At 40.2% G+C, this 26,754-nt stretch overlaps 1 protein-coding gene, 1 non-coding gene and 1 pseudogene across 3 annotated transcripts in view; 1 reads left to right on the forward strand and 2 right to left on the reverse strand.

Moving 5' to 3' along the window:
- Positions 1–2,563, forward strand: part of Lats2 (large tumor suppressor kinase 2) — a 78,888-nt gene extending 76,325 nt beyond the window's left edge. For both annotated transcript variants that reach the window (XM_008824326.3, XM_029559259.1), the window contains one exon: positions 286–2,563. In XM_008824326.3, coding sequence (XP_008822548.1) covers positions 286–780 — 495 coding nt within the window. In that variant the 3' untranslated portion in view covers positions 781–2,563. The remainder of the gene's footprint in view (positions 1–285) is intronic.
- A 12,084-nt stretch (positions 2,564–14,647) lies between these two features.
- LOC103726766 lies at positions 14,648–15,777 on the reverse strand (annotated as a pseudogene).
- Positions 15,778–26,126: 10,349 nt separating this feature from the next.
- Positions 26,127–26,231, reverse strand: LOC115068654. Its single transcript, XR_003847983.1, has one exon. It is a non-coding gene; the product is annotated as a U6 spliceosomal RNA (small nuclear RNA).
- Between the last annotated feature and the right edge of the window lie 523 nt (positions 26,232–26,754).

Consider the following 26,754-nt stretch of genomic DNA (forward strand, 5'->3'; position numbering starts at 1 on the left):
TTTATTTTTTTCTTTCATTGATTGTGTTTTGGTAGCCTGTTGAAGAAGAGCCAGTGACATGCAGGTTTTACCGTACATTTTCTTTTGTCATCCTCCCAGACAGCACCCAGCTACTTGTCTGCCTCCTCCCTGTTGTCACCCCAGCCAGCACTCAGTCACATGGTTCTAAGTATAAACAGCTAGATAGTTGGTCTCAGACGAAAGCCAGTTTGTAGCCTTGAAGCCCCCCAGCACCACGTCTCTATGAGGAGAAACTAACCCCGTGCCCCATTACTGTGTGCTCAGGTGATCAACTGGGAGAACACGCTGCACATTCCCACGCAGGTGAAGCTGAGTGCAGAGGCCCGTGACCTCATTACCAAGCTGTGCTGCGCGGCTGACTGTCGACTGGGTCGGGACGGGGCGGATGACCTCAAGGCCCACCCGTTCTTCAGCGCCATCGACTTCTCCCGAGACATCCGGAAGCAGCCTGCCCCCTACGTCCCCACCATCAGCCACCCCATGGACACCTCAAATTTTGATCCCGTGGATGAAGAGAGCCCTTGGCATGAGGCCAGCGAGGGGAGCGCCAAGGCCTGGGACACGCTCACGTCACCCAACAGCAAGCACCCGGAGCACGCCTTCTACGAGTTCACCTTCCGAAGGTTCTTTGATGACAATGGTTACCCCTTCAGGTGCCCGAAGCCTTCGGGAGCAGAGCCTGTGCTTGCAGAGAGCACAGACCGCCAGAAGGCTGAGCTGGGCGATGCCACCGAAGGCTGCCAGCCAGTCTATGTGTAGGTGGTGTAATTGGTCAGCCGGGCCCGGCCCAGCCCAGCCCAGCCCAGCCCAGCCCCAGTGCTGTTGCTTCCCAGGGTTGCTGCAGCTGGCTGCCTCAGGGCATCTCCAGAAACTGGTCTTTGACAAGAAAACCCCCCAGCAAGATTTTAAAAAAAAATAGACTTAAAACTAGCAATTCTTCACTTCTAAATTCTGGCTGATGGGCAGTAGGGAGGTCACTGTGGCTTTGAATTGGCTTTTTAAGGACCTTCACTGCATTAAAACACTATTTAAAAAAATTTAGTACCACTTAGAGCACTTATTTTATTGATACCCATTTTTTCTTACTAAATTATAAGGATTAACTCTGACAAATCATGCTGCTGTTACTTCCGTCTGTGTTTTATCTGATAGCACTTGTCCACATTTAGAAAAGACATAAGAACTAAAGACCATGCGATAAGAAATCTCTGTGCAATAAAGTTAAAGAAAGACAGTGCTCTGCTAGATGTCACGGAGACCATGTATCTACACAATAGCTTTGTTTAGTATTTTTTCCCACATTTCAAAGTTGTGATATGTTTAAAAGCTGCTTTTTGTGGGTTTTTTTTTTTCTTTTACATATTATAATATACTAGAAAGTGTGAGCAAAGAACTGATGGGTGTGATTCCAATGTCTGATGTGTGGAAAGTACTGCCTGAGCAGTTTTCTATTATAAAATTACCGTATCTTGCCATTCACAGCAGGTCCTGTGAATTTGTTTTTACCATGTTTTTAAATGAGGTATTCTAGACAGCGTGCTGATAATATATCGTGTGGGTGACTTCCCTATGATTGTATCCCTTATTGTTAAAGAAATGCAAATGTGTAACTGAAGTGTGATTTTTTTTTTTTTTTTTAATGTGTGTGTTGGGTATGATTGGATTCTTTGGCAGGTAAATGTAAACGTTTGTCATATTTCTAAACTACATCAAAAGGGATTAATCAGCTATGCCAAAACAATGAACTTCATCTGGGCTCTCTATCCCTTGCTGCAGTGTGCTCTCACTCTTGGTGTGTTGAATGCTGTAGCTGGACCTGCCCCTTAGCTTCCTCACTGGCAGGGGCCCCACACCGAAGGTTTGCTACTGTTAGCGCCCTGTTCTTAGACAGCTAGGGGTTACCAGGAAGTTCAGTCCTTTTGCCTTTTTTTTTACATTTTGATGAAATCTTAACTTGGTTTAACCAATACATTTTGCTGACCTTTGTTTAAAAAAAAAAAGAAAGAAAAGATTCTTCAAAGTGACATTGGAGTAAAAAGATACAAGCCATACATATTTTCTTAGACATACAGGTGTACATATAACTATAAACAAAATATTCCTCATTTCAAATTAGTATGGTTCCTATCAAAGTGATTTATATTTGAATAAACATTCAACTCTTGCTTTTTAAAAGATCTAATGCATCATATTTTCATTATGTTATTCCACATATTTTTCCTTGAAGTTCTTAGCATAATGTATCCATTACTTAGTGTATATCTAGGCAACAACACTTATACATTTATCTGTGTCTAAAACAATTCCTGTGTACTGGTTTACATTTGTATGAATGGCATATTCTGAAGTCTGCTGTGCTTGTATTGTGACTTACAGTATTTTTGCTATTTTATAGTAATGCCATGTTTTTTACAGCGCTCTGACATACTTTCATGTGGTAGGTTCTTTCTCAGGAACTCAATTTAACTATTATTTATTGATATATCATTGCCTTTGAAAAGCTTCGACTGGCGCAATTTATTATTAAAAATTTAAATCCAAATCCCTTAGTTGGTGATTTTTTAAAAAAGATTATTTTTCTATTTATTTATTTATTTATTTATTTTTAGCCAGGCATGGTGGCGCACACCTTTAATCCCAGTACTTGGGAGGCAGAGGCAGGTGAATCTTTTTGAGTTCAAGGCCAACCTAATGAGTAAAAAATTAAAAAAAAATTTTTATTTATGTATATGTGTTTGTGTGAGTGTACGCCAAATGTGTGTGGGTGCTCATGGAGGTCAGAAGAAGGCATCAGATCCCCTGGAGCTGGAGTTCCAGGTGGTTGTGAGCCACCAATGTAGTGCTGGAAACCGGACTCAGGTTCTTTGGAAGATCAGCAAATGCTCTTAAATGCTGAGCATCTCTCCAGCCATGGTTTTATTGGAATTTGTAAGATCTTTCTTAATTAGCATGTGGTAGCTCTCCCACAGGTTCCTAGTGATTTTCCTGTAGCCAGATGTTTGGACTACTAACAACAGAGTCACTGTCACCACAGGGCAGAGGGAGACATCTCAGATGGGACTGTCTCCAAAAGGACCTGTGATGCTATTCAGACACAAAGTCCAAATCAGCCTAAGGTTCTGTGACCACCACCTTCTGTAAAATGGGGACAAAATATCCTTGTTTAGGGTTGATCAGTGGATTGAGGTATCAAATACAGATGATAGGTGATAAAATCAAGCATGAGCATCTACTCCTGCACCATAATAAAACCCAAGAAGATTGATAATGTTATGGTTTAATATGCAGTGTTCCCCACAAGCTCACATGTTGAAGGCCTGGTCCCCAGCTGTTGGCACTGTTGAGAAGTGACATGACCACCAGGGCTCTGCCTTAATCCATGGATTAATCCCTTGATGGATTCATAATCACACTATTGGGAGGTGGTGGAAAGTAGGTGGAGTGTAGTAGGAAAGCCCTGGAAATATGTTCCTTGCCTTGGCCTCTTCCTAGCTCTCTGCCTCCTGTCCACTGTGGACTAAGTTGCTTTGCTTGATGATCAGCTTCGCTGCAGGCCCACAGTCATGGAGCCTGTTGACCACAGGTTGAAACCTCTACAACCAGGAGCCAAAGTTCACCGCTTTCTGTTGAAAATAGTTGATGAGGGCTGGAGAGATGGCTCAGTGGTTAAGAGCACTGACTGCTCTTGCAGAGGACCAGGGTTCAATTCCCAGCACCCACATGGTGGCCAACGACTCTGTAACTGCAGTTCCAGGGGATCTGATGTCCTCTTCTGACCTCCAAGGGTATTGCACGACACAGGTGCATCTATCTACATGCAAGTAATACACATAAAATAAAAATAAAAAATAATTTAAAAAAATAGTTGACACTATTAAGAAACTTGGATATGGTGATTTATTAACTCTGGGTTAGTCTTTTAACTAGGTACAGTAACATAACTTAAAAATTGAAACACAAAGCCAGGCGTGGTGACACACGCCTTTAATCCCAGCACTCAGGAGGCAGAGGCTGGCAGATCTCTGTGAGTTCAAGGCCAGCCTAGTCTACATAGAGCATTTCAGGTCAGCTGGGGCTGTGGGGAGACCAAAAAGACCCCCCCCCAAAAAAAATTGAAACACAAGGATCTATGAAAAAGTCATCATACTGGGCATGGTGTCACATGCCTTTAATCTCAGTACTTAGGAGGCAGAGACAGGCAGATCTCAATGAATTCCAGGCCAGTCTGGTCTACAAAGGAAATTCCAGGCCAGCCCATGGCTGCATAGTGAGACCCTGTCTCAAAAAAAAGTCATTGTTTCCATTCGTTCAATTCATCTTCCCACAGACAACAGATGGTAATAGTAGTTGTGAATCCTGAGAGAAATGAAGTCTAAGTAGATGTGTATGTGCTTTCTTGCCTTTTAGGGAAATGGGAGAATACCGTAATTTTTTTGTTTTTTTTTTTTTCATTTGACAATGTGCCCTGGCAGCTATATCAGCCCTTTTCGTCTTAGCAGTGGTGAAATTGAACCCAAAGCCTCATGCATGGTAAGCAACTGTGCTACCACTAAGCCATACCCCAAAATCTCTTCATTCTTTATTGCCACTGCATAGTGTTCTATTAAAGGACTATAAATCCACCTCATGTTGACATATATTTAGTTAGTTCTGATCTTTTTCTATTAAAATCACCAGTTACTGCCATTGCTTTGTATATGTTAAAGTAAATACAAAAGATTCCTAGAAAAGGAATTGTTAACTCAAAAGTTAAAGGTAGGGGCTGAGGATGTGGCTCAGTTGGTAGGGTGCTTGCCTAGCATTCACAAAGCCTCAGTCCTGGGTTCAGTCCTCAGCACCACATAAACTGGGCATGCTGGCACATACCTCTAAATCTAGCATTCAGGAGGTAGAGGCAGGGAGATCAGAAATTCAAAGTCATCCTTGGGTACATAGTGAGTTCAAGGACAGTCTGGGTTACATGAGACCTTGTCTCAAAAAAGTTTTATTTTCAAATTAACTTCTTAGATTAGCATATAAACTAATGGGCTTTATGACCTCCTTTTTATTGTTTTGTTTTTTGAGATGGTCTCAGTATGTAGCCTTGACTGGCTTAGAACTTGACATTCTAGATCAGGTTGGCCTTGAATTCAGAGATTTGTCTGCCTCTGCCTCCTGAGTATTGGGATTAAAGGTGTGTACTAGCACACCAGGCTTTTTAAACATTTGTGTGTGTGTGTGTGTGTGTGTATGAACATCTGGAGGTCAGAAGACAACTATGGGAGTTGGTTCTTGCGCCACCATTTCGGTGCCAAGGAGAGAATTCAGGTTCTCAGTCTTGGTGGCAAGCACTTTTATCTGCTGAGCCATCTCACCATCCCCTCACCACCGTCATGCCTTTAGACTTTGTTCTCATTGGTCCCTCTGTCACTGCTCTTCCCTCTGCCCCATCCACTTCCAGCTGGTTCCCATTCTTCCCCAAGTTCCCCCTCTGCTTTCCTAATCTCATGTATTCCTTTACTCTATTTCTCATCTACTTTAAGATCTCTTTCTGGGCTGGAGACATGAATCAGTGGTTAAGAGCACTGGCTTCTCTTGCAGAGGATCTGGGTTCAGTTCCCAGCACTCATGGTGGCTAAGAACCATCTGTAATTCCAGTTCCAGGGAATTTGATGCTCTCTTCTGGCTGCTATGGGCATTTCATACACGAGTGCACTTACATACATGTAGGGAAAATACTCATAATCTTTTTTTAAAAATTTACCATTTTTATGTTCCAGGGCATCAGATCCCCTGGAACTGGAATTAAGGATGGTTGTTAGTTGCCATCTGGTGCTGGGACACAAACCCAGGTCCTCTGCCAGAGCAATCAGTGCTCTTAACTACTGAGCCATCTCCCAACTCAAAATAATTTTTAAAAAGATCTTTCTCCCCTTTCATGATCCCCTTCCTAGTTTTGTGGTACACACACACATAAATAAACAGACACACATGAATGTATATACACACATATGTAATTTCTGATCTAGGCTCCACCTATGGGAGAAAACTGGTATTTATCTTTCTTAGTTTGACTTATTTCACTTAGTAATTTCCAGTTCTGCCCATTTTCATTATTTCATGTTTCTTCCATTGTGTATATCTGCCACATTTATCCACTCATCTGTCAATGGATATCTAGTCTGGTTCCACTTCCTGGCTATTGTGAATTATAGCAGCAACAAACATGGATGGTATCCTTTGAGTATTAATTAGCTCAAGAATGAAATCGCTGTGTATGATAGCTCTAGTTTCAGGTTTGTTTTTTTTTCTTTCTAAAATTTTTTTATTTATGTGTATTTGTGTGTACATGTGTGGATGCATGCTGGGGGTACAAGTGCCCGTGCAGGCCAGAAGATGCTGAATCCCCTGGGGCTGGAGTTATAGGCAGTTATGAGCTGCTTGCTGTGGGTGCTGGGAGGCAAACTTGGGTTCTCTGCAAGAGCAAGAAGGCTTTTAAACACCGAGCTATCTCTCTCTCTAGCCCTAGTTTCAGGTTTTTCTTTTGTTGTTGTTTTGAAACAGGTTCTCCCTGTAGCCCCGGCTGACCAGGAACCTGCCATGGATTCCAGGCTGTCTTCAATCTCACAGAGATTTGCCTACTTCTGCCTCCTGCATGCTGAGATTAAAGGTCTGTGCCACAATACCTGGCTATTTTCAGTTTTTTGAGGAAACTATATGGGTTCCTCTTTCCCCACATCCTTGCAGTTGGTATTTTCTTGATGCTAGCCATTCTGACTTGGGTGAGATGGAATCTCAAGGCAGTTTTGTGTTAAAGGTTAAAGATTTTGAAAACTTCAAGTACTTTTTTGGTCATTGTGTTTCTTCTTTGGAGTACTGTCTAGTCACTTCAATAGCCCACTTACTGATTGCATGACTTTTTTTCAGTTTTTCTCTCTTTCTCTCTCCTTTTTTTTTTTTTTTTCTTTTTTCTTTTTTGGTCTTCTTGAGACAGGGTGTCCTGTAGCCCCAGATGGCCTGGAACTCACTATATAAACCAGGCTGGCATCAAACTCACAGAGATCTGCCTGTCTCTGCCTCCTGAGTGCTGGGATTAAAGGCGTGTGCCACCACCCCCGATTTTTCTTTTTTTCAGTTCTTTATAAATCTTCAGTATTAATCCCCTATCTGATGTGTAGCCATAGACTATCTCTTCACCCTGGTTGCTTCCTTTCTGCAGCTGCTCCTACCTCAGCCTCCCAGCTGGTGAAATTAAAGGCATATGCCATCATACCTGGCTTTATATGGTTTTTTGAAAAGTACATTATTAGAGTGGGGGATGGTAGCTTTTCAACCCTGCACTCGGGAGCAGAGGCAGGCAGATCTTTGTGAGATACAGACCAGCCTGGTCTACATTAGTAAAAAAAAAAGTCATTTTTCCTTTTCTTTATATTTCCTCCTCTCCAAACAGCCACTCTTGCCTTCTAAATTATTTCTTCTAGAATTTCTGTATATCTTTAACATGTTTTTAATAATATATCTTGATTTACTAATTTTAAATATTTTCCAATATTAACTGCATATTGGAGCCATTTTCTTAAATTCTGTACCCCAGCCTCTATTTCACAATATACTTTATCATAATTTTTAGATGGTGAATTTTTAATATAATCAGTATAATATGTATCAATCAATATAAATAATATGAGTGAATAAATATTTGTGATATTTATTTATATAAAATTCTTTTTCTTTTGGACTTGTTACCTTATTTCACTTGCATTGCTGTCTTTAAACCTTCAGGGGTTTTCTTTTGCTTGTTAGAGATTTTTCCCTTTCTTTGGGGGTCGGGGGGTGTTCTCAAGCTTTGGTTTCCTGTTGCAGTTTCTCCAATACAGCTGTCCAAGCCAGGCTATTTTCCAGGAGCATAAATGCCTTGTCCCCCTGCAATCTGGACGGGTTGCTTTCCAAGCCTGACAAGCAGCTGTCATCTCATCAGTTCTTTTTGTCTTTTCCTGTGTTGGATCCTATTTTTGCCAGATGCCAAATTTTCCTTCTTCATGATTTATGCCTAGAAAAAATTTTATATGAAAATACCCCTTTTCCACTTGACTGAAGATGTACATAGGCATTAAATTCTAGAGTGAAAACATACCCTGCAGCTTGAGGTCTTTTGCTTTCTCTCTTTGTTTCCAATGTCACTCTGAGTCTAATGCCATTCTGTTTGGTCAGTTGGTTTTTTTGACAGTCTCACCATGCAGCTGGCCTCAAACTCATGATCCTCTTCTCTTGACCCCCCAGTCCTGGGGTTAAAGGCATGTGCCGCCACACACAAGGATCAGAAGATCCTTGGACCTAGTGATTGCTTTTTTCCAAGAAGTATTTTGGATGTTCTCTGTGTGCTTCGTGATGATATTCCTTGGTGTAAGCTGTTGACTATGTGTCTCATTCCATTCATTGTACTGAATACTCAGAGCTTTCAACACAGGGACTGGTGCCCCTGGGTTTTCAGAAATGACCTTATATAGTTTCTTTGACCTTTATTCCTTCTGTCCTTAACACCTGTGCTCTGGACACCGGATGTCCTGCACTGACCCTCTAGTAGAGGTCAGATTTATACCTGTTCATTAAGAACACCAAAGTGACTTTTTAAAAATTTTGTTCTATTTTTATTTTATATGCTTGAATATTTCACCTGCATATATGTAAGTGCACCACATGCATTCAGTGCCTGCAAACACCAGAAGAGGGTGTTGGATCCCCTGGAACTGGAGTTTCAGATGGTTGTTAGCTGCCATATGTGTTCAGAGGAACTGAACCCAGGTCCTCTTTCCAGCCCCTAAAAGTGATTCTTTTCTCTGCTGTCACCTCAAACATAGGAGACTCCTGTGACCTCCAAAGATATCTTTCTCCCTGTCGGTGAGTAGACAGTCTGCATCAGTGCATGGCAGCCCTGGAGGTAGCATCAGGTGCCACAGGTTGACTGTCCCCAGGAATGCCCCAATTTTAGATGCCAGTCACAAGCCCTAGGTTGTTTAACCTGACCAGTCAGCTATAAATGGGGGTCCCACAACCCCTCTTTGGTTTTGATGAATTTGCCTTAGTCCCTATACAGGTTTATTATAAGGAATGTTACAAAGGATGCAGATGAGGAGATAACAGAGGGCGGACACAGGGAGGGCAGGTCTTCCATGCCCTTTGTGGGCTTCACCCTCCAGGACCCTCCATATTTGCTTCTTTGAAGCTCGCCAAACTCTAGGCTTTTGATTTTTTTTGGGGGGGGGGCGGAGGTCTTTTTTGAGACAGGGTCTCCCTGTAGCCCCAGCTGTCCTGGAGCTCACTGTGTAGACCAGGCTGGCCTTGAATTCACAGAGATCCTCCTGCCTCTGCCTCCCTAGTGCTGGGATTAAAGGTGTGTGCCACCACACCCGGCTGCCTTTTGACTTTTTTATGAGAACTTTTCTCACAGACATGATTGGTTCTATCCCCGATCATTGGTGTTCAATGTACCTTTCAGTCCCTCTCTCCTTCTCAGAGCTTAGGGGAAAGGGCTGAAAAGTCTCAACCCTCTAATCCTGCCTTGGTCGTTCAGATGATCAGTCCCCATCCCCTGTCTAGGAGCTTCCTGCAGCTCAGCATACAAAGATTTAAAGATGACAGGGATTTTAGGAGTTGTGTCAGGGAACAGGAACAAAAATTGAATTACAGTTCTCACTGCTGTGACCAAACAGCTGACAAAAGCAACTAAGGAAAGAAGAGCTTATTTTGGCTCCCAGATTCTGAAGAAATACAGTCCATCATGGCAGAGAAGGCATGGTGGAGGGGTGTGAGGCAGCTGCCACAGTTTTCCCTCCACTCTAAGGAAGAAGAGAGGTGACAGGAAGAAACCCTCCCCCAATAAAACCTCAAGGCCTGCCCCCAGTGACTCACTTTCTCCATCAAGGAAGGCTCCACCTTCTAAAGGTTCCACAGCCTTCCCAAACAGCACCACCAGCTGGGAAAAAGGTGTTCAAACGTGCGAGCCTATGGGAGACATTTCACATTCAAACCACAATAAAGACCAAATATATACATCAGAATATCGCAGTGTCCTGCCATCTATGTCTCCTTCTGCCCAACTTCATGAAGATTCATTGACTTTATTATTTGGGTTTTATATGACTTTTTGGAGGAGTAGGCATTATTTTTTTTTTCATTCCATAAAGCTTACTTTTATTCCTCTCTTATGCCTTCAATTGTGTCTTTATCCCTTGAAGTTAGTATTTCAAGGTATTTTATCTCCCTGCCTAAATTTCTCTATTTCCTCTAGGTTTTTGTTTTAAAAAATTGCTGAATTTTTGCTGTTTTCATAAGTATATTTATTTTATTTTTATTTTATGTGTTTAAGTGTATTGCCCATAAGTGCACCCATGTTATGCAATGCCTGAGGAGATCAGAAGAGGGTGTCAGATCTCCTGGGACTGGAGTTACAGACGATTGTTAGCTATCATGTGGGTGCTGGGAATCAAACTCAAGTCCTCTGCAAGAGCAGCCAGTGCTTTTAACCACTGAGCCTCTCCAGCCCAATATGTATATATAATGTATGTACATATATATTCTTTTTGAGATAGGGTCTCCCTGTAGTCCCAGCTGGCCTGGAACTCACAATGTAGACCAGGCTGATTTTGAACTTACAGAGATCCATCTGCCTCTGCCTCCTGAGTGCTGGGATTAAAGTTGTGTGTCACCACGCCCAGCTCTATACAATATACTTTTATGGTATTTATATTCCCCTCCCCTATCTGCACCTCCCCTTACTGCCCCCACCCAATTTAATGTACTCTATCATTCATATAGATAGATAGATATAGATAGGACATAATATAGACTCTGATTTGCATCTCCAATTGTCCTTCAGTGTGAGTCTATCCACTGGAGCCTGGCTAACCTACCAAGAGTCAAATCCTTGAAAGAGATGGACTTTCCCTGTCCCAGCAGCCATCAGTTGTCAATATGTCCTCAGGCCAGGTTGGGTTTTCTTATCCACTTCCCTACATCTATGCTGGGATTTTGTCTGGTTTGAACATGTATGGTACTTGTGCATGCTGTCACCATTGCTGTGAATTCATATGTGTAATTGACCAGCTGTCTGAAAAACTCTTTCCTTGTGGTCATCTATCACCTCTGACTCTTACAATCTTTCCATCTCCTCTTCCAAAATGATCCCTGAGCCTTGGGAGGCAGATGTTTGATACAGGTGTCCTATTCAGGGATAAACACTCTGAAGCCTCTTGTTCTCTGCATATTGACTAGTTGTGGGTGTCTGTGTTAATCACCATCTACTGTACAAGGAATCTTCTTCTGATGAGAGTTGAGAGATGCATTAATCTATAGGTACAGCAATAAGTCATCAAGAGTCAGTTTAATATGTTAACTATTTAGTAGATTACTAATATCAAACTCTCCCCTATGTCCTGTGACCTGTCTAGCCTCAGGTTCCTAGGCTTGATATCAATGTCAAGTACAGGTTCCATCCATTTAAGGCAGACCTTAAATCCAAGTAGAAAGTGGTTGGTTATCCCCATAATATTTGTGCCACTATTACACAGGTGGACGTGTCCTGAAGACCACTTGTTGGTGTAGGTCACAGCTGCTTTATGCTATTTGTTTGCTTTGTTACTTTCACTTTCATTTTCGAGGTTTCAATCAAGCGACTCTGATCATCTTAATTTTTGTTTGATTTTTAAAATATGACATCTTTAAGGTAAAATTCACAAAAACAAATTCACTCATTTAAAGTATACAATTCTACCAGTGTGGTGCACACCTGTAAATCTCAGCACTTTGGAGGCTGAGACAGGAAGATCATGAGTTTGAGGCCAGCCTAGGCTACAGTGTAAGACCCTGTCTCAATAAAACAAAACAGACCATCAAAAGAAAACAAAAAAAAATATCCAGGTTAGTGGTGTTTAGCATGTTTACAGAGCTGCATAATGATCACAATTTTATCACTCCAAAGAATCCCTTACCCTTTAACAGACCCCGGCCACTCCTTACCCTTCACCCATCACCTGCCACTCCTTTTTTTTTTCTTTTAACATAAAAGGAAGAGTTTATTTAGCTTACAGTTCCAAAGAGGCAAGAGTCCATCATGGCGGGAGGGATGACAGGAGAAGTGGATGGAGGAGGAGCAGAAGCTAAACACTCACATCCTCAAGCAGGCACAGGAAACAAGAGCACCCACCACTCCTTATTTCAACCTTTGTGGACCACTGTAGGCAACTGTGGGCTCCATTCTTTGTGGATGTGCCTCTTCTAGGCATTTCCTATCAATAATTCCACATGCTATGTGGCCTATTGTGTCTGACTTATTTTACTCAGCAAAATGTTTCCGAGGTTTACTCACACTGTAACACTTGTCAGCACTTCACTGCTTTTATGGCCAAGCAATACTCTGTTGCGTGGATATGCCACATTTTATTTGTTCAGTCACCAGTTGACAGACGCCTGGATTGTTTCCACTTTGGGGCTAGTATGAATGTACTGCTGTGAGCATGCATGACCAAGTTTTTGTATAGACATGTTTTCATTTCTCTTGGGCATATGTTTCATAGTAAAATTGCTGGGTCAAATGGTAAGTTTATATTTAACCTTTTGAGGACTTTTGCCAGACTGTTTTTCCAAACCAATTGAACCAACTTCCATTCCCACCAGCAATGCATGAGGGCTCCAAGTTCTCCCCATCCTCATGACACCTGTTATTACATTTTCCTCCCTGTAACCATCCAAATGGTTACGGAGCATTATTTCATTGTGATTTTGATTTGTATTTCCCTAAAGACTAATGATATTGAGTCTCTTGATGCACTTACTAGTTATTTTTGTATCTTCTATGGAAAAATGTCTCAATTATTTTTCTGTTTTTAAATCAAATTGTTTTTTCACTCAGTTTATGAGAGTAATTTATATATCTTATGTACAAGTGTCTTATCAGGAATATGGTTTCCGAATTTATTTCCCATACTTGAGACATGTTGATTTTCAATTTCTTTTTTTTTCAATTTTTATTATTTTTATTTTATGTGTATGCATGTATTGCCTGCATATAGGTAGGTGCACCCATGTCATGCAATGCCCGTGGAGGTCAGAAGAGGCTGTTGGATCCCCTGGAACTGGAGTTACAGTTGTTAGCTGCCATGTGGGTGCTGGGATTTGAACCCAGGTCTTCTGCAAGAACAGCCAGTGTTTTTCACTGCTGAGCCATCTCTCCAGTCTCCAGCCCCTATTTTTAATTTCTTTTTTTTTTTTTTTAGATGCATTACATTTGAGGAGGAAGCACGGAAATCCATATCATGTCAATTAGTAGAGGTGATAAACACTACCACTGAAATCCACCCAACGACTTCACAGACATACACAGGCGCCAAGGATCCAAGCACAACTGATTATGACTAGCAACAATCAGACACATACAGATTAGAGATGCATGCACCAACATCTCAGTGTTAGTAGCAAAAACAATGAGTGTTTCTGCAAGGAACAGTATATTCTAAAATGAAATGGAGATCTTTTTTAAAAGTTAAAAACTCATTTAATTTTTTATGTCTTACAGGGCTTATACTGAGTTCAATATTGTATAACTGTATTAATTCAACTGTGAACCTAGAAACTTAAATACACACAAAAAATCAATAATTAAAAAAATGAGTTATATTTGAGGAAGAAGCATAAAAATTTCCTTCATTTTAATATGTAGATGTGAAAAACGTTACCATTGAAATCTACCTGATGACTTTATATCCATGCTCAGATGCCAAGGAGCTCAGAAAGTAACTGACTGTGACTAGTAATAATCAGATATATAGAGATTAGAAACACATGTGCAAACATCTTAATGTCAGTTGCATTAAAATGAATTTTTCTGTATGAATATGTATTTTAATAATGAAATGGAGATCTTTTTTCAAGGTTAAAACCTCATTCAATTTTATGTCTTATGGGGTTTATACTGAGCACAATATTGTACAACTGTAGTAATTAAACTGTAAACTTAAAATTTACAGCCAATTTTGAAAGAGAAGCATCTTAGCTCTGGAAATTGTTATTGACTATGTCAACACTGCTGCAATGAAATGCTTCCTCTAAAAAATAAAATAAAATATTTAAAACAAAAAACCCCCAAAAGTTAGATATGTACCTAAGTTTTAAAATAACGGTCTTTTTTTTTTTGGAGACAGGCTAGCCCGAGCTGGCTTAGAACTTGCTATGTAGTCCAGGCTAGCCTTGAACTCACAGAGATTCACCTGCTTCTGCCTCTGCCTCCTGGGTGCTGGGATTAAAGGCGTGTGCCACCCGGATGAAAATAAGGTGGCTTTAGAACAGCATATATATGGTGTTTCAATCATCAAAAGAAAAAATTATATAGAAAAGAAAAATTATCGTAAATATCCAATCCCTCAAGTACTTATATACATATATGTATGTACTCTTGTATCAGTATATAAAATGCTGGGGTGGTTTCTTTTGGTGTAGAAGGGTTATTTTCTTATTTTTCTATAACGACTATATATGTTTCATTTTTGTTTTATTGTATTTTTTAATGAAAAACTTTAAAGAAATTTCACCATCAACAAAAAAGACTGATGGTTCAATTAAAAAAGATGAATGTGTTTTCTTTTCCTCACTGGGCTTACTTAACCGTATTTTTCATGACTGATGTTAAGCTGCTAAGGACAGAACTGATTTTTGCCAGATCCACATTTGCCAGGTTTGGCAAAGCCAATGTTGGGGAAGGGAACAAAAGAGAAGTATTCATAGGCTTTGGAAGAGGTGGAGTGGCTGTCATGGTCACAGGCACTGGGGCACACGATGAGGCCTTTGAGACACTTTCTGCTGGCTTTTATAGGTACAGAAATGGAAACAGTTGATTTCTCCATAGGTTTTTCTTTCCTGTCCTCAATGGTTTTTGATCCATCCTCTTCTACATCTGAGAGTTCAGATTTATTACTCTCCACAGTTGGTGACTGGAATTCCTTGCCTCCCATTCCCTGAAATGGAGACTCAGAACTGGCTGGGGAAGGAGCATCTACGCTTGGAGAAGGAACTGGTGATTCCTCAGGATCAGGAAGGGTTAACTTTAATTGATCTGACTTCTTCTTTAAGTTGTTTACTCGGTTAGCGAAAGTTTTGTATGCCTTTTAAGCATTCGAGTTTCTGTGCTGCATACATCCACTCTCAGAGTGGACATCTGTTTCTCTCAGTTCTATCTGATCTTCTGAGCGCTTGTACAACAACAGCTCTTCAATGAGGGTCTGAGATCGAAATTCAGCAACTATTTTAGACTTGAGAGCAGCTTTTTGATTGGTGGATGTCAAAGCTGCTCTCAATGCTACAATCATTTCTTCTGGGTATACATTTCTATCTTCCCAGATTTTAAAGATTCATTCTACAGACTTCGAGACAGATGGATCCTTCACCAGAGCAGCTGCTTCAGGAAGTACATCTGCAAACAATTCATGGAATATGACTGCATTTTTCCGCTTACAATTCTGTATGACATCATTGACCAGGTAAAAGAGATTCAAACAGTGGGGATATGTAGATCTCCGCAGCCACTTCATCCAGTGCTAGACGATAGTACTGTGGTGTTTCTTGTTCTCTATAAACCAGTACGACAAGCCTTGAACGGATTCCAGAGTGTTGGTCACTTAACTGTAATTTTCGATCGAACGAAGACTCCAGGGCCCCTACCGATGAGGTCAACGAGGAGGAGGAGGAGACCTTACTGCTGCCTCCGCCAGCCACCATCTTTTCGGATTACACAAGCGCCACTGGTCCTCAGGCGGCGGTGGCCGCGGGAGCAGGAAAAACAATTATTTTCAATTTCTTAATAGCATCTTTTCTCCAGATAAAAATTTTAATTTTGACCATGTGTGGTGGCACATGCCTTTAATCCCAGCGCTTGGGAAACAGAGGCCGGTGGAGCTCTGTGAGATGGAGGTTAGCTTGGTGTACATATCCAGTTCCAGGCCAGCTGGGGCTATAGGGAGACCCTATGGGGCTTCAGAGAGACCACATCTCAAAAACAAAAAAGAAAAACAAGGAAAAAAAAATCAATTTTTATGATGTGTATTTTTTTCTTTGCGGTACTGCTCTCTTCTGGAGTTATAGTCCCAACACACAATTCATTTTCTTATTTTCATTTTGTTTTGGTTTTGGTTTTTGAGGGTAAGTGTCTCCTTCAGCCCAGGCTCACCTTGAACTTACTATGTGGCCTTGGCTAGTCTTGAACTCCTAATCCTCCTGCCTCAGCCTCCTGAGCATTTGTATTACAGTTGTGTATGCTTTGATCTAATAACTGATCTCTTTAGTTGCTTGTCCCTTTGGTGTCATACCTTAGAAGTTTGTGCCTAACCCAATACCATGAAAATTTACTCCTATATTTTTCTTTAGTATTTTTGGTTTAACTCCAATCAGGTAAGGTAGATCTATGATCCATTTTGAATTTGAGGTTTTTTTGTGGGGTGATAAGAAGTAGACAATTTTATTAGTTAGTATGTGGATTTTGAGTTTCCAAGAGCTCTTTGTCCACAATTTTTAAGTTTCTTGTTAGCATGTATTCACTATACACAACTGTTTCCTTCTAGCATTTCCATATATTCATAAAATGTATTTTGACTATGCTCACCTCCATTACCCTTTTTTCTCTCTCCCACTTTCACTCCCACTGATCCCCTCCCTCAAAAGACTATTCTTTTTCCATTAAATTTTCTTGGAAAAATTCTTATCAGAAAGTTAATTTACCAGGCTGGAATACTGCATGCCCAAGGCCCTGGGTTCAATCTCCAGCACTGGAAAAAACAATAAAACAATGGATCATAAATTCAAAGATTTCCTTCTTGACTTCCAATTATATTTAACTGGTCTACATAGAGATTTTTTTTTTTGCCACCTATTCTTACTTAAAGTGTCTAGTAGGGGCTGGAGCGATGGCTCAGTGGTAAAGAACACTTACTGCTCTTCTAAAGGACCCAGGTTCAGTTCCCAGCAACCACATGGAGGCTAAGAACAGTCCTTTACTCCAGTTCTGGGGGTCTGATGCCTTCTGGCCTCCACAGGCACCAGGCACACACATGGTGCACTTATATACATGCAGGCAAAATATTCAAGCACATAAAAATAAAAAGTAGAAGCCCTGCGTGGTAGTGCACACCTGTAATCCCAGCACTCTGGAGGCAGAGGCAGTCAGATCTCTGAGTTCGAGGCTACCCTGGTCTACAAAGTGAGTTACAGGCCAGCTGGGGCTACAGGGAGACCCTGTCTCAAAAAGACAAAAGAAAAAAAAATTTAAAAATTATTTAAAAAGTAAATATAAAGTGTTAAGCAAACTAGAAGCTCCAGTAAGTGTGGATTTTGTAAGTGTACCTGTATGTTTATGATTCTGGGGCCATACCATATTTGGTGACATAGGCCTAGCACAGAGGGACTTGGCTCTCTGGCTCTAGCAGTCTGGCCTGTGCCCCTCTACTAGTGCTGCTCTCACTTTCTTGTCAGGAGAATGTTTCCTATCTGCCTGGAAATGGTATCTGTTTATCAACATCTGGTCCTGCATGGTGTTTATGATTCTTTTTGTTTTATGAGTGTATTGCTTGCATGTGTGTAAGTGCACCCATGTCATGCAATGCCCACAGAGGTCAGAAGAGGATATCAGAGTCCCCTGGAACTGGAGTTATGGATCGTTGTCAGCCACCATGAAGGTGCTGGGAATCAAATCTGCATCCTCTGCAAGAGCAGCCAGTGTTATTAACAGCTAAGCCATCTTTCCAGCCCCATGTTTATGATTCTTAAGTGAACCATCAGGACTCTCACTGGGACTTTGGTTTGTTTGTCTTTTGTGTTTGAGACAAGGTCCTCATGCTTGTACATCAAGTACTTTATTGACTGGGCCATCATCCTGGCCCTGTTTACCTGTTTTCAACTCCCCTTTTCTTGTCATACTCCCCTTATTCAACCAACTCTTTTCTTGGATTGAAGAAAGTGAAAAGGGGGGGACGAGGGTAGGGGGATATATCAACCCTAGTGATCTGCTAGTGCCTTACTAGGAAAGGAGGCATCCTAGAGCAGATCCTTCTAAAAATTGCTGGGAGTGGGAGCCACCTGGTGGCCAAGGATATGCGATGAGGCAAATATCTAAAGTTTAAAAGTGGAATGGGCTAGCTAGCTGGGTGTGGTGGTGCATGCCTTTAATCCCAGCACTTAGGAGGCAGAGGCAGGTGGATCTCTGTGAGTTCCAGGCTAGTCTGTTCTACATAGCATGTTCCAGGAGACAGGGAGACCCTGTCTCAAAAAGACCAAAAAAGAAAAGAAAAAAAAAGTAGAATGGGCTACAGGGCATGAGTAATTTTCAAAGTATCAAAAATGTTCACTTCGTCTGTGGCTTCATTTTATTTCGTTTCATTTTATTTTTGAGACAGGGTCTCCCTTGTAGCCCCACCTGGCCTAGAACTCACTATATGCATGATTTTATTTATCTACACATATATACACTGAAACATATATATATATGCATGCAAAAACACCACTACATGTACATGTAAAACAGAAAATAAAGACCTAGAAAGATCTCAAATAAATAACCAAATCGTGTACCTTTGGTCCTAGAAAAACAAGAATAAATCAAATCCCAAAGCAGTAGATGACAAGAAACAATCGAGAAATGATGATTAAAAGAACAGTAGAAGGAATAAATTAAATGAAAAGTGGTTCTTTGAAAATAATTCATTTATTAACAAGATCGACAAATCTCTAACCAAATTAATGCAAAGAAAGAAAGAAAAACACAAATTAATAAAATTAGAGGTAGAAAAAGGAGGATTACTACAGATTCTGATGAATTCAGATAAATTTTAGAAAATACTGTGAAAATTTATATTTTAAAAAACCCTTGAAAATCTAGATGTGTATGACCTACGAAAATTAGATTTAAGACATAAATAATTTAAATGGTCCATAACAACAATGAGATTTAGGCAGTAATAAAAATCTCCCAACTAAGAGGCTGGCACATAACTTTCATCCCAGCACTTGGGAGGCAGAGGCAAGCAGATCTCTGTGAGTTTGAGGCCAGCCTGGTCTACATAGTGAGTTCCATGCCAGCCAGGGCTACATAGTGAGACCCTGTCTCAAACAAAGCAAAACCAAACAAAAAAACTCCCAACAAAGAAAAACCCAGAATCAACAAATTTACTTCCAAATTTTACTAAATCTTTGAAGAAGAGCTAATATCGATTCTTCTAAAACTGTTCCATAAAATAAAGAAGGAGTACCATTACCATAATACCAACACCAGATAAGGTCACAGCAAAGAATGAAAGCTATAGACCAAATTATTTGATAAGCATTGTATTAGTTACTTCTCTGTTACTGTGATAAAATACCATAACCAAAAACAACCTAAGGAAGAGCTGATTTTGACCAGAGGGCTAGAATCCATAATGGTGGGGAAGGCATGACATGGTGACAGGAGCAGGAAGGTGGCTGTTCACATCTTTATCTACACACAGGTAGCAGAGAGAGTCAACAGACAGTGGGGCAAGGCTAAAACCCTCAAAGCTTGCTCCCAGTGACATGGCTGCACATCCTAAAGAGTCTGTAACCTCCCCAAGCGGTGTCACCAATAGGGGAACAAGTGTTCAAATATATGAGCTAACCTATAGGGTATAGCTCTCATTCAAATCACTACAAACAGACACAGGAATTCTCATATAAATTCTGGAAAATCAAATTCATGAATATATTAATGATATATATCATGACCTATACCGTGACCAAGTTGGTTTTATTCCAGATATGTAAGTTTGGTTTGATATTCACAAATCAGTAAGTGTAATACTGCATATTAACAGGCTTAAGGGAAAATCACATGATCATCTCAAACAATGAAGAAAAAGTCTTTAAGAAAAATCAACATCCCTTCATGATAAAAAGCTCTGAAGAAACTAAGAACGGAAAGAAAATATTTCAATAGAAAAAGTTATAAATGTTAGGGAGATGGTTCAGTGGGAAAAAGTGAGTTTAATTCTTGGCACCCACACAGTAAACTGTGCATGGTTATCTGTGCTTGTAAACCCAGCATTGGGGAGTGAAGACGGGTAGATTCTGTGAGTTCACTGGGCAGTCAAAATGACAAGCTTTGGGTTTGGTGAGAGACCCTATCCCAAGAGAAAAAGTAGAGCGTAGTGGGGAAGACTTCTGAACTCCTCCTCTCGTCACCACATGTATGTGCATGGACACCCCCTCCACACGTGCACACTCCACATGGGTGCGCACACATTATATATAACAAACTTCTAACCAAAATTATACTAAATGGGGAAAAAACCTGAGCATTGCCTCTAAAATATGGAATTAGATGTGTGCCCACTCTCTCCACTCTTTTAAAAAGAACGTTATGTGTATAAATATTTTGCCTGCATGTATGTAAATGCACCACATATGTGAAATGCCTATGGAGGCCAGAAAAGAGAGCCAGACCCCTAGGAACTGGAGTTACAGACAGCTAAGTGGCCATGTGGGTGATGGGAATCAAATCCAGGTCCTCTGCAAGAGCAGCAAGTGCTCCTAACCACTAAGCAATCTCTCTAGCCTCTCTCTCCACTCTTAGAGCAATAAGAGAAATAAATAAGAGATGCAAATAGGAAAGGCAGAAGTCAAATTATCCCTATTTTCAGAAGACATGATGATATACTTAAAAGTCCCTAATGATTCCACCAAGAAACTTTTAGACTTAATAAACATAAAAATCAGTAGTTTTTCTATATACTGATAATGAATTTACCAAGAAAGAAATCAAGGAAGAGAAATTCCATTCACAATAACTTAAAAATATACTTAGGAATAAACCTAATCAAAGAAATGAAAGATTTCTACAATGAAAATTGTAAGACATCAAAGAAATAAATTGAAGAGACTAGATGAAAAGACCTCCCATGCTCATGGACAGACAGAATCAGTATCATGGAAATGACTATATTACCTAAAGCAATCTACAGAGTCAACATAACCCTCATCTAAATTATGACATTCCTTATCAAACTAGAAAAAATAATCCTAAAATTTATATGGAAGTACAAAAAACCCCAAACAGCAAAAGGAATCCCTTAGTAAAAAGAGCAATGTTGGAGGAATATGAATACCTGATCTCAAATTATATTTCAGAGCCATAGCAACAAAAATAACATGCTACTGGCATAAAAACACTGGACCACTGGATTAGAATAGAAAAATAAATCCACATAGTTTTAGTGACCTATTTTTTGTTGTTTTTTTTTTTTTTGAGACAGGGTCTCCTTTGTAGCCCCAGCTATCCTGGAACTCACTATGTAGACCAGGTTGGCCTCAAACTCACAAAGATCCGCCTGCCTCTGCCTCCCAAGTGTTGGGATTAAAGGTGTATGCCACCACGCCCAGCAGTGACCTATTTTTTTGAAAGGTAATGTAATTTTATTTAATGTGGGATAAACTGTCAAGAACAACTAGAAGTTGACAAAGTATAGAAAACAAATTAAGAGGAACTTATTTTGAAAATTCGGAGAATTTAAGGTGAAAATAGCAGATTATATATCCTGAAATATTACTTCCCATGTCCCTGGGGTTTCCAGAAAACCAGATACTCAGTTAAGTTTGATTTTTAGATAATGACAAATACTTTTACAGTAGATCTAGAGTATTACAATTACAACTTACACTAAAAGATTTCTCACTGCCAATATGAATTTAAAACTTAACTGGACATCCTATGCTATCATTTTTACTTACCTCCTCTCTATTTCCCCTTGCCTCCACTTGCCCTCAACAACTGGATCAGCCAGGAAATGGGTTATCATGGGGGTGGACCTGATTTTGGCTGGGTCACATGTGAACATCTGTAATTTTGGCACATAAATGTGATAAACTTGGTTGGGAACAGGAAAAGTCATTGGCATACTAAACTGAGACTATAGCTCTTGTTGAGATACTTCTTAGTTAAGACAGAAACCTAATGGACAGACCCTGGACAAAAGATCAGTTTGGAGAAACATCCCAGGCTAAGTAGAAACCTGCACAGCTGTGTGGAGGAGGCCTGAGAGACCTGGGAGAAGAGTCCTAGGGACTCTGACGACAAATTTGAATATATTTCCCAGCTACTGACCTATCAATCAACAGAGTATAGAAGCCTAATGGGCTTAAGATGTTTGAGCCCAACCTCAAATATTTTTTTAATGTGTCACTCCTCATGTATAATTAATATGCAGAGATCATGCTAATTAATACACCATACTGTATCAATGCATCATTGATTTCAAAACAGCATTTGAAGAAGACTGTTAAATATATCACAACTATCATATTTAATAACCTCAGCAATAAAAAAACTTCTAAATGTGCATCTTAGACGAAGCATTTCCAATATTCAATAATAGTGTTACAAATTATTACAATTCCATCACTAATAACTTTCTTACTAACTTTAGTCAGATGCAATTTATTCTTAAATTTTTTTAAAGGGCAGAAGTATTATTTTAACACCATATCAACAAAGTCTCTTAAAGGTAAGGGATGATTTATATAATAATTGTGTCAAAGGAGTAAGTGACAATATCTCTGGCAGGAAAACTTTCTTTCTTTCTTTCTTTCTTTTTCTTTCTTTCTCTCTCTCTCTTTCTTTCTTTTCTTCTTTCTTTTTTTTTGACAGATCTCATTGTGTAGTTCTGATTGGCCTGGAAGTCATTGTGTAGATCAGGCTGGCTTCTAACTCAAGATATCCATTTGCCTTTCTCCCAAAACTGCGATTAAAGGGATGCACCACTACATCTAGCCAGCACCTAAATCTTTCCAAGATTTAGTTTTTATTTATGTGTGTGTATGCCTGTGTGTTTGTATGCACGTGTCCAGGTGCCTGCAGAAGCCAGAAAAGGGTGTTGGATCCCCCAGAACTAGAGTTACAGGTGATTGTGAACTGTCCAATGTGGGTCCTAGGAACCAAACTCACGTCCTCTGGAAGAGCAGCAAGTGCACTTAATCACTGAGCCATCTTTCTAGTCCCAAACCACCTACTATTTTGCTTAGTCAAATTTTACATGAAAAAATTCTCTTTAAAAATTTTAATTGTAGGGGCTGGGAATTTAGCTCAGTGGTAGAGCACTTGCCTAGCAAGCTCAAGGCCCTGGGTTCAGTCCTCAGCTCCACAAAAATAATTTTTTTAAAACTGTAATAATACATGTATTTGCTGTCTAAACCAGTTTTTGTCTGTTGGCTTAAGAAAAGGTCTCATTTAGTCCAGGCTGGTCTTGAACTCTTGATCCTCCCCTGCTTCAGTGCTGGGATTAAAAGTATGGGCCAACATACCTGGCACACTGAACCTATCTTTAAGTGTAGTTTTGTAAGGTTAAGCATATTCAAGTTGTTTTACAACATATCTCTAGAATTTTCATCTTGTAAAACTGAAATTCTGGGGCTGGAGAGATGATTTAGCAATTAAGAACATGTACTGCTCTTGCAAAGGACCCGAGTTTATTTTCCAGTGTTAAGTGCTCTGTGCTAGGAAACAGAAGTAAAGAACAAATGTATTTTTTTTAAATAGCATAGTTGGAAACAAAGAACAGTGACAGAAAATGAATAAATTAACTGACACTATTTTTAAAGTGTTAGTTTCATCTCTTGAAGTACACCTTAAACTCTCTGGAAGCAAACACAGCTAAAACTTCAGTGACAAGAGCATCCAACACCACTGCAAACAGGCACTCAAAATGATTGTCATACTGTCAGATTCACAAAGTGTCTCCAATGTACTCAGTACTTTGACTCTCAGATACTTGGAATGGTCTCCATTTTACAGATGACCAAACTGAGGTCCTAAGATGTTAGGGACTCAGTAAACACAGTTCATGAGAAGCAAAAAGAAAAGGCAAACCCAACTTACCTGGTTTGAATTTCAGCCTCTGTGCATTTCACCACACAGGATCCCTGACACCAAGTTAGGCTACTGTCTTGGTTCTAAATTAGTAACTTTTGGGAGTCTTATTTTCAAAATCTGAAAATTTGGAAATCCTTAAAATATTTTCTGGATTAAGTTTCTATAATGTCTTAGGGTTTTATACTTTCAATATTCTTTTCTAGTTTTAAATTACCATTATCTGTTATACACAACAGTTGATTTTCCCTTTGCACCAGCGTGTCAGAGGCAGACTGTTGTCAGGCTCTCTACTGTTGTTGAACAAGTGTTCCCACAACAGCATCAACCTAGGGCACAAAACTAATTTGGCTATAAAACAAATTCTAATTGGTTTCTATTTTATTTAAATTTATTATTTTTATGTGTATGAGTGTATTCCCTGCATGAGTGTAAGTGCACCCTTGCCATGCAGTGCCCACAGAGGTCAGAAGAGGCATTAGATTCCCTTGGAACTGGAGTTAGAGGTTGTGTTAGCTACCATGTGGGTGCTGGGAATCAAACCTGGGTCCTCTGCAAGAGCAGCCAGTGCCCTTAACTGCTGAGCCATTGCTCCAGCCCCTAGTTTCCTTTTTTAAAACACAAATCAACAACTCTATATTTCCTTGGAAAAGTATGTAATATATTCACCTGATCACTATTGGTGAAAAGGAGGAATAATTTTAGAGCATCATAGGTGTAAGAATATTCTGGAAGCATGGGAGATAAATTAATGGGATGTTTTGTTTTCTTAAAAAATTATTACATTTATGGGCTGGTGCAGCTGTTAAAGGCTCAGGCTCACAGACAAAAAGACAAAAAATTATTAATTTATTTGTGCATATGGGTGGGTGTATGTGCCATAGCACGTGTGGACATCAGAAGTTAGCTTGCAGGAGTCGGTTTTCTCCTTTCACCATGGGGCTCTAGGAATTGAATTCATCAGGTGTGGCAGCAAGCACCCTTAACCACTGAGACATCTTGCTGGCCTTAGGGAAATGTTCTTGATTTGACCCTTTTCTAGAGTATGAACATTTCTCTCATGCCTAGTGACATCCACCTCTTCTGTTTTAGATGATATGAAAAGCATGTGGCTGGGCTGGAGTACGGTCCTACCACCCCCAGAATGCTATCATCATCATCACTTTATAAGCTAATTTATTATTAATTTTTTTTGGTCTTTTTGAAACAGGGTCTCCCTGTAGCCCCTAGCTGGCCTGGAACTCACTATGTAGACAAGGCTGGGTTAGAACTCACAAAGATCCACCTGCCTCTGCCTCTGGAGTGCTGGCATTAAAGGCGTGCACCACCACGCCTGGAAATTTTTATTTTTTTAATGATTTATTTATTTGTACAAATATTTTGCTTGCTGGTACGTATACTGGGCATGTGTGTGGTGCCTGCAAAGGGGGTGACAGAGCTACCATATGGGTGCTAGGAACTGAACCCAAGTCCTTTGGAAGAACAGCAAGTGCTTTTAACCCGAATCCTCTCTCCAGTCCCTTAATTTTAAATTACATTCATTTTATGTAGCTGTGGGTAACTGTGCATGTGCCACACTGTACATGTAGAGATCAGAGAACCACTGTGGGAATTGGTTTTCTCTTTCCATTACATGGGTCCCTAAAATTAATTCAGGGCATCAGGCTTGGCAGAAAGTGCCTTTACTTATGGAGCCATCTTGCTGGCCCATTATCACTTAAAAAAAGGGAATGCTTTATAAATTTGCATGGAACTATGTAGACCAGGCTGGCTTTGAACTCACATAGATCTGCCTGCCTCTACCTTCCGAGTGCAGTGACTAAAGGCATGTTGACACCATGCCTGGCTATGTGTGTGTGTCATTATTTTTAAAAAGTATTTTATTATTATTTATTTTTTTGCCTTTTAGAGACAGGGTCTCCCTGTAGCCCCAGCTGGCCCGGAACTCACTTTGTAGACCAGGCTGGCCTTGAACTCACAGAGATTTGCCTGCCTCTGCCTCCTAAGTGCTGGTACTAAAGGCATGCACCACCATGCCCAGCTGTATTTTATTATTTTTATAAGTATAGTGCCTGTGTGTAAGTGCTCTTGTGTCATACAAAGAGGTCAGAAGAGGACATCAGATTCCCCTGAAACTGGAGTTATGGGGGGTTGTTAGCTGACATGTGGGTGCTGGAAACTAAACCCGGGTCCTCTGTAAGAGCAGCCAGGGCTCTTAATTGCTGAGTCATCTCTCTAGCCCCCTTGCATGTCATTCTTGCACAGGGACCATGTTAATCTTCTCTGTATCCTTTCCATTTGTTTATGTGCTGCTGAGGTGAGCATTCATTATTCTGTGTGTGTGGTGCTGGAGATGAAAACCAGGACCTTGTGCTTGCACGTACTCTGAGCTATAGCCTCAGTCCCCAAAGTACTGCTATTTCATAAACCAAGGAAAAACAAGAGTCAGCATCAGAGCAGAGTTAGTAAGTAGGTAAATTCTCAAGTGTTTTCCAACATAGAGATTCCACAACTTTAATTCTGCCCCGAGTCCCTTAGTTCCCAATTATGTAAGATATTTGTAACCCACTTTACAAAGCCTCAAAATTAAAAATGTTGGTCTGAAAGAAAGCATACTCATCCAGACATTGATAAAATACCTTTCCTTCTTCCTCCATAAAGCATTTCGTATTGTAAAGTTGTGATCTAATTGCACAAAATAAATACGCTGGACAAATCTGAAGCATTATTAAGATTCAAACATTTATTCACTTACCATGCTCCTGAGTTTACTAGATAGCTAAAGTTGTCAACTTGGCACACCTGAGTATAGGGAACCTCAGTTGGGGAATTACCTCCATTGGACT

This window comes from Nannospalax galili, unplaced genomic scaffold (assembly GCF_000622305.1).
Source record: "Nannospalax galili isolate Female #2095 unplaced genomic scaffold, S.galili_v1.0 scaffold388, whole genome shotgun sequence".
NCBI lineage: Eukaryota > Metazoa > Chordata > Mammalia > Rodentia > Spalacidae > Nannospalax > Nannospalax galili.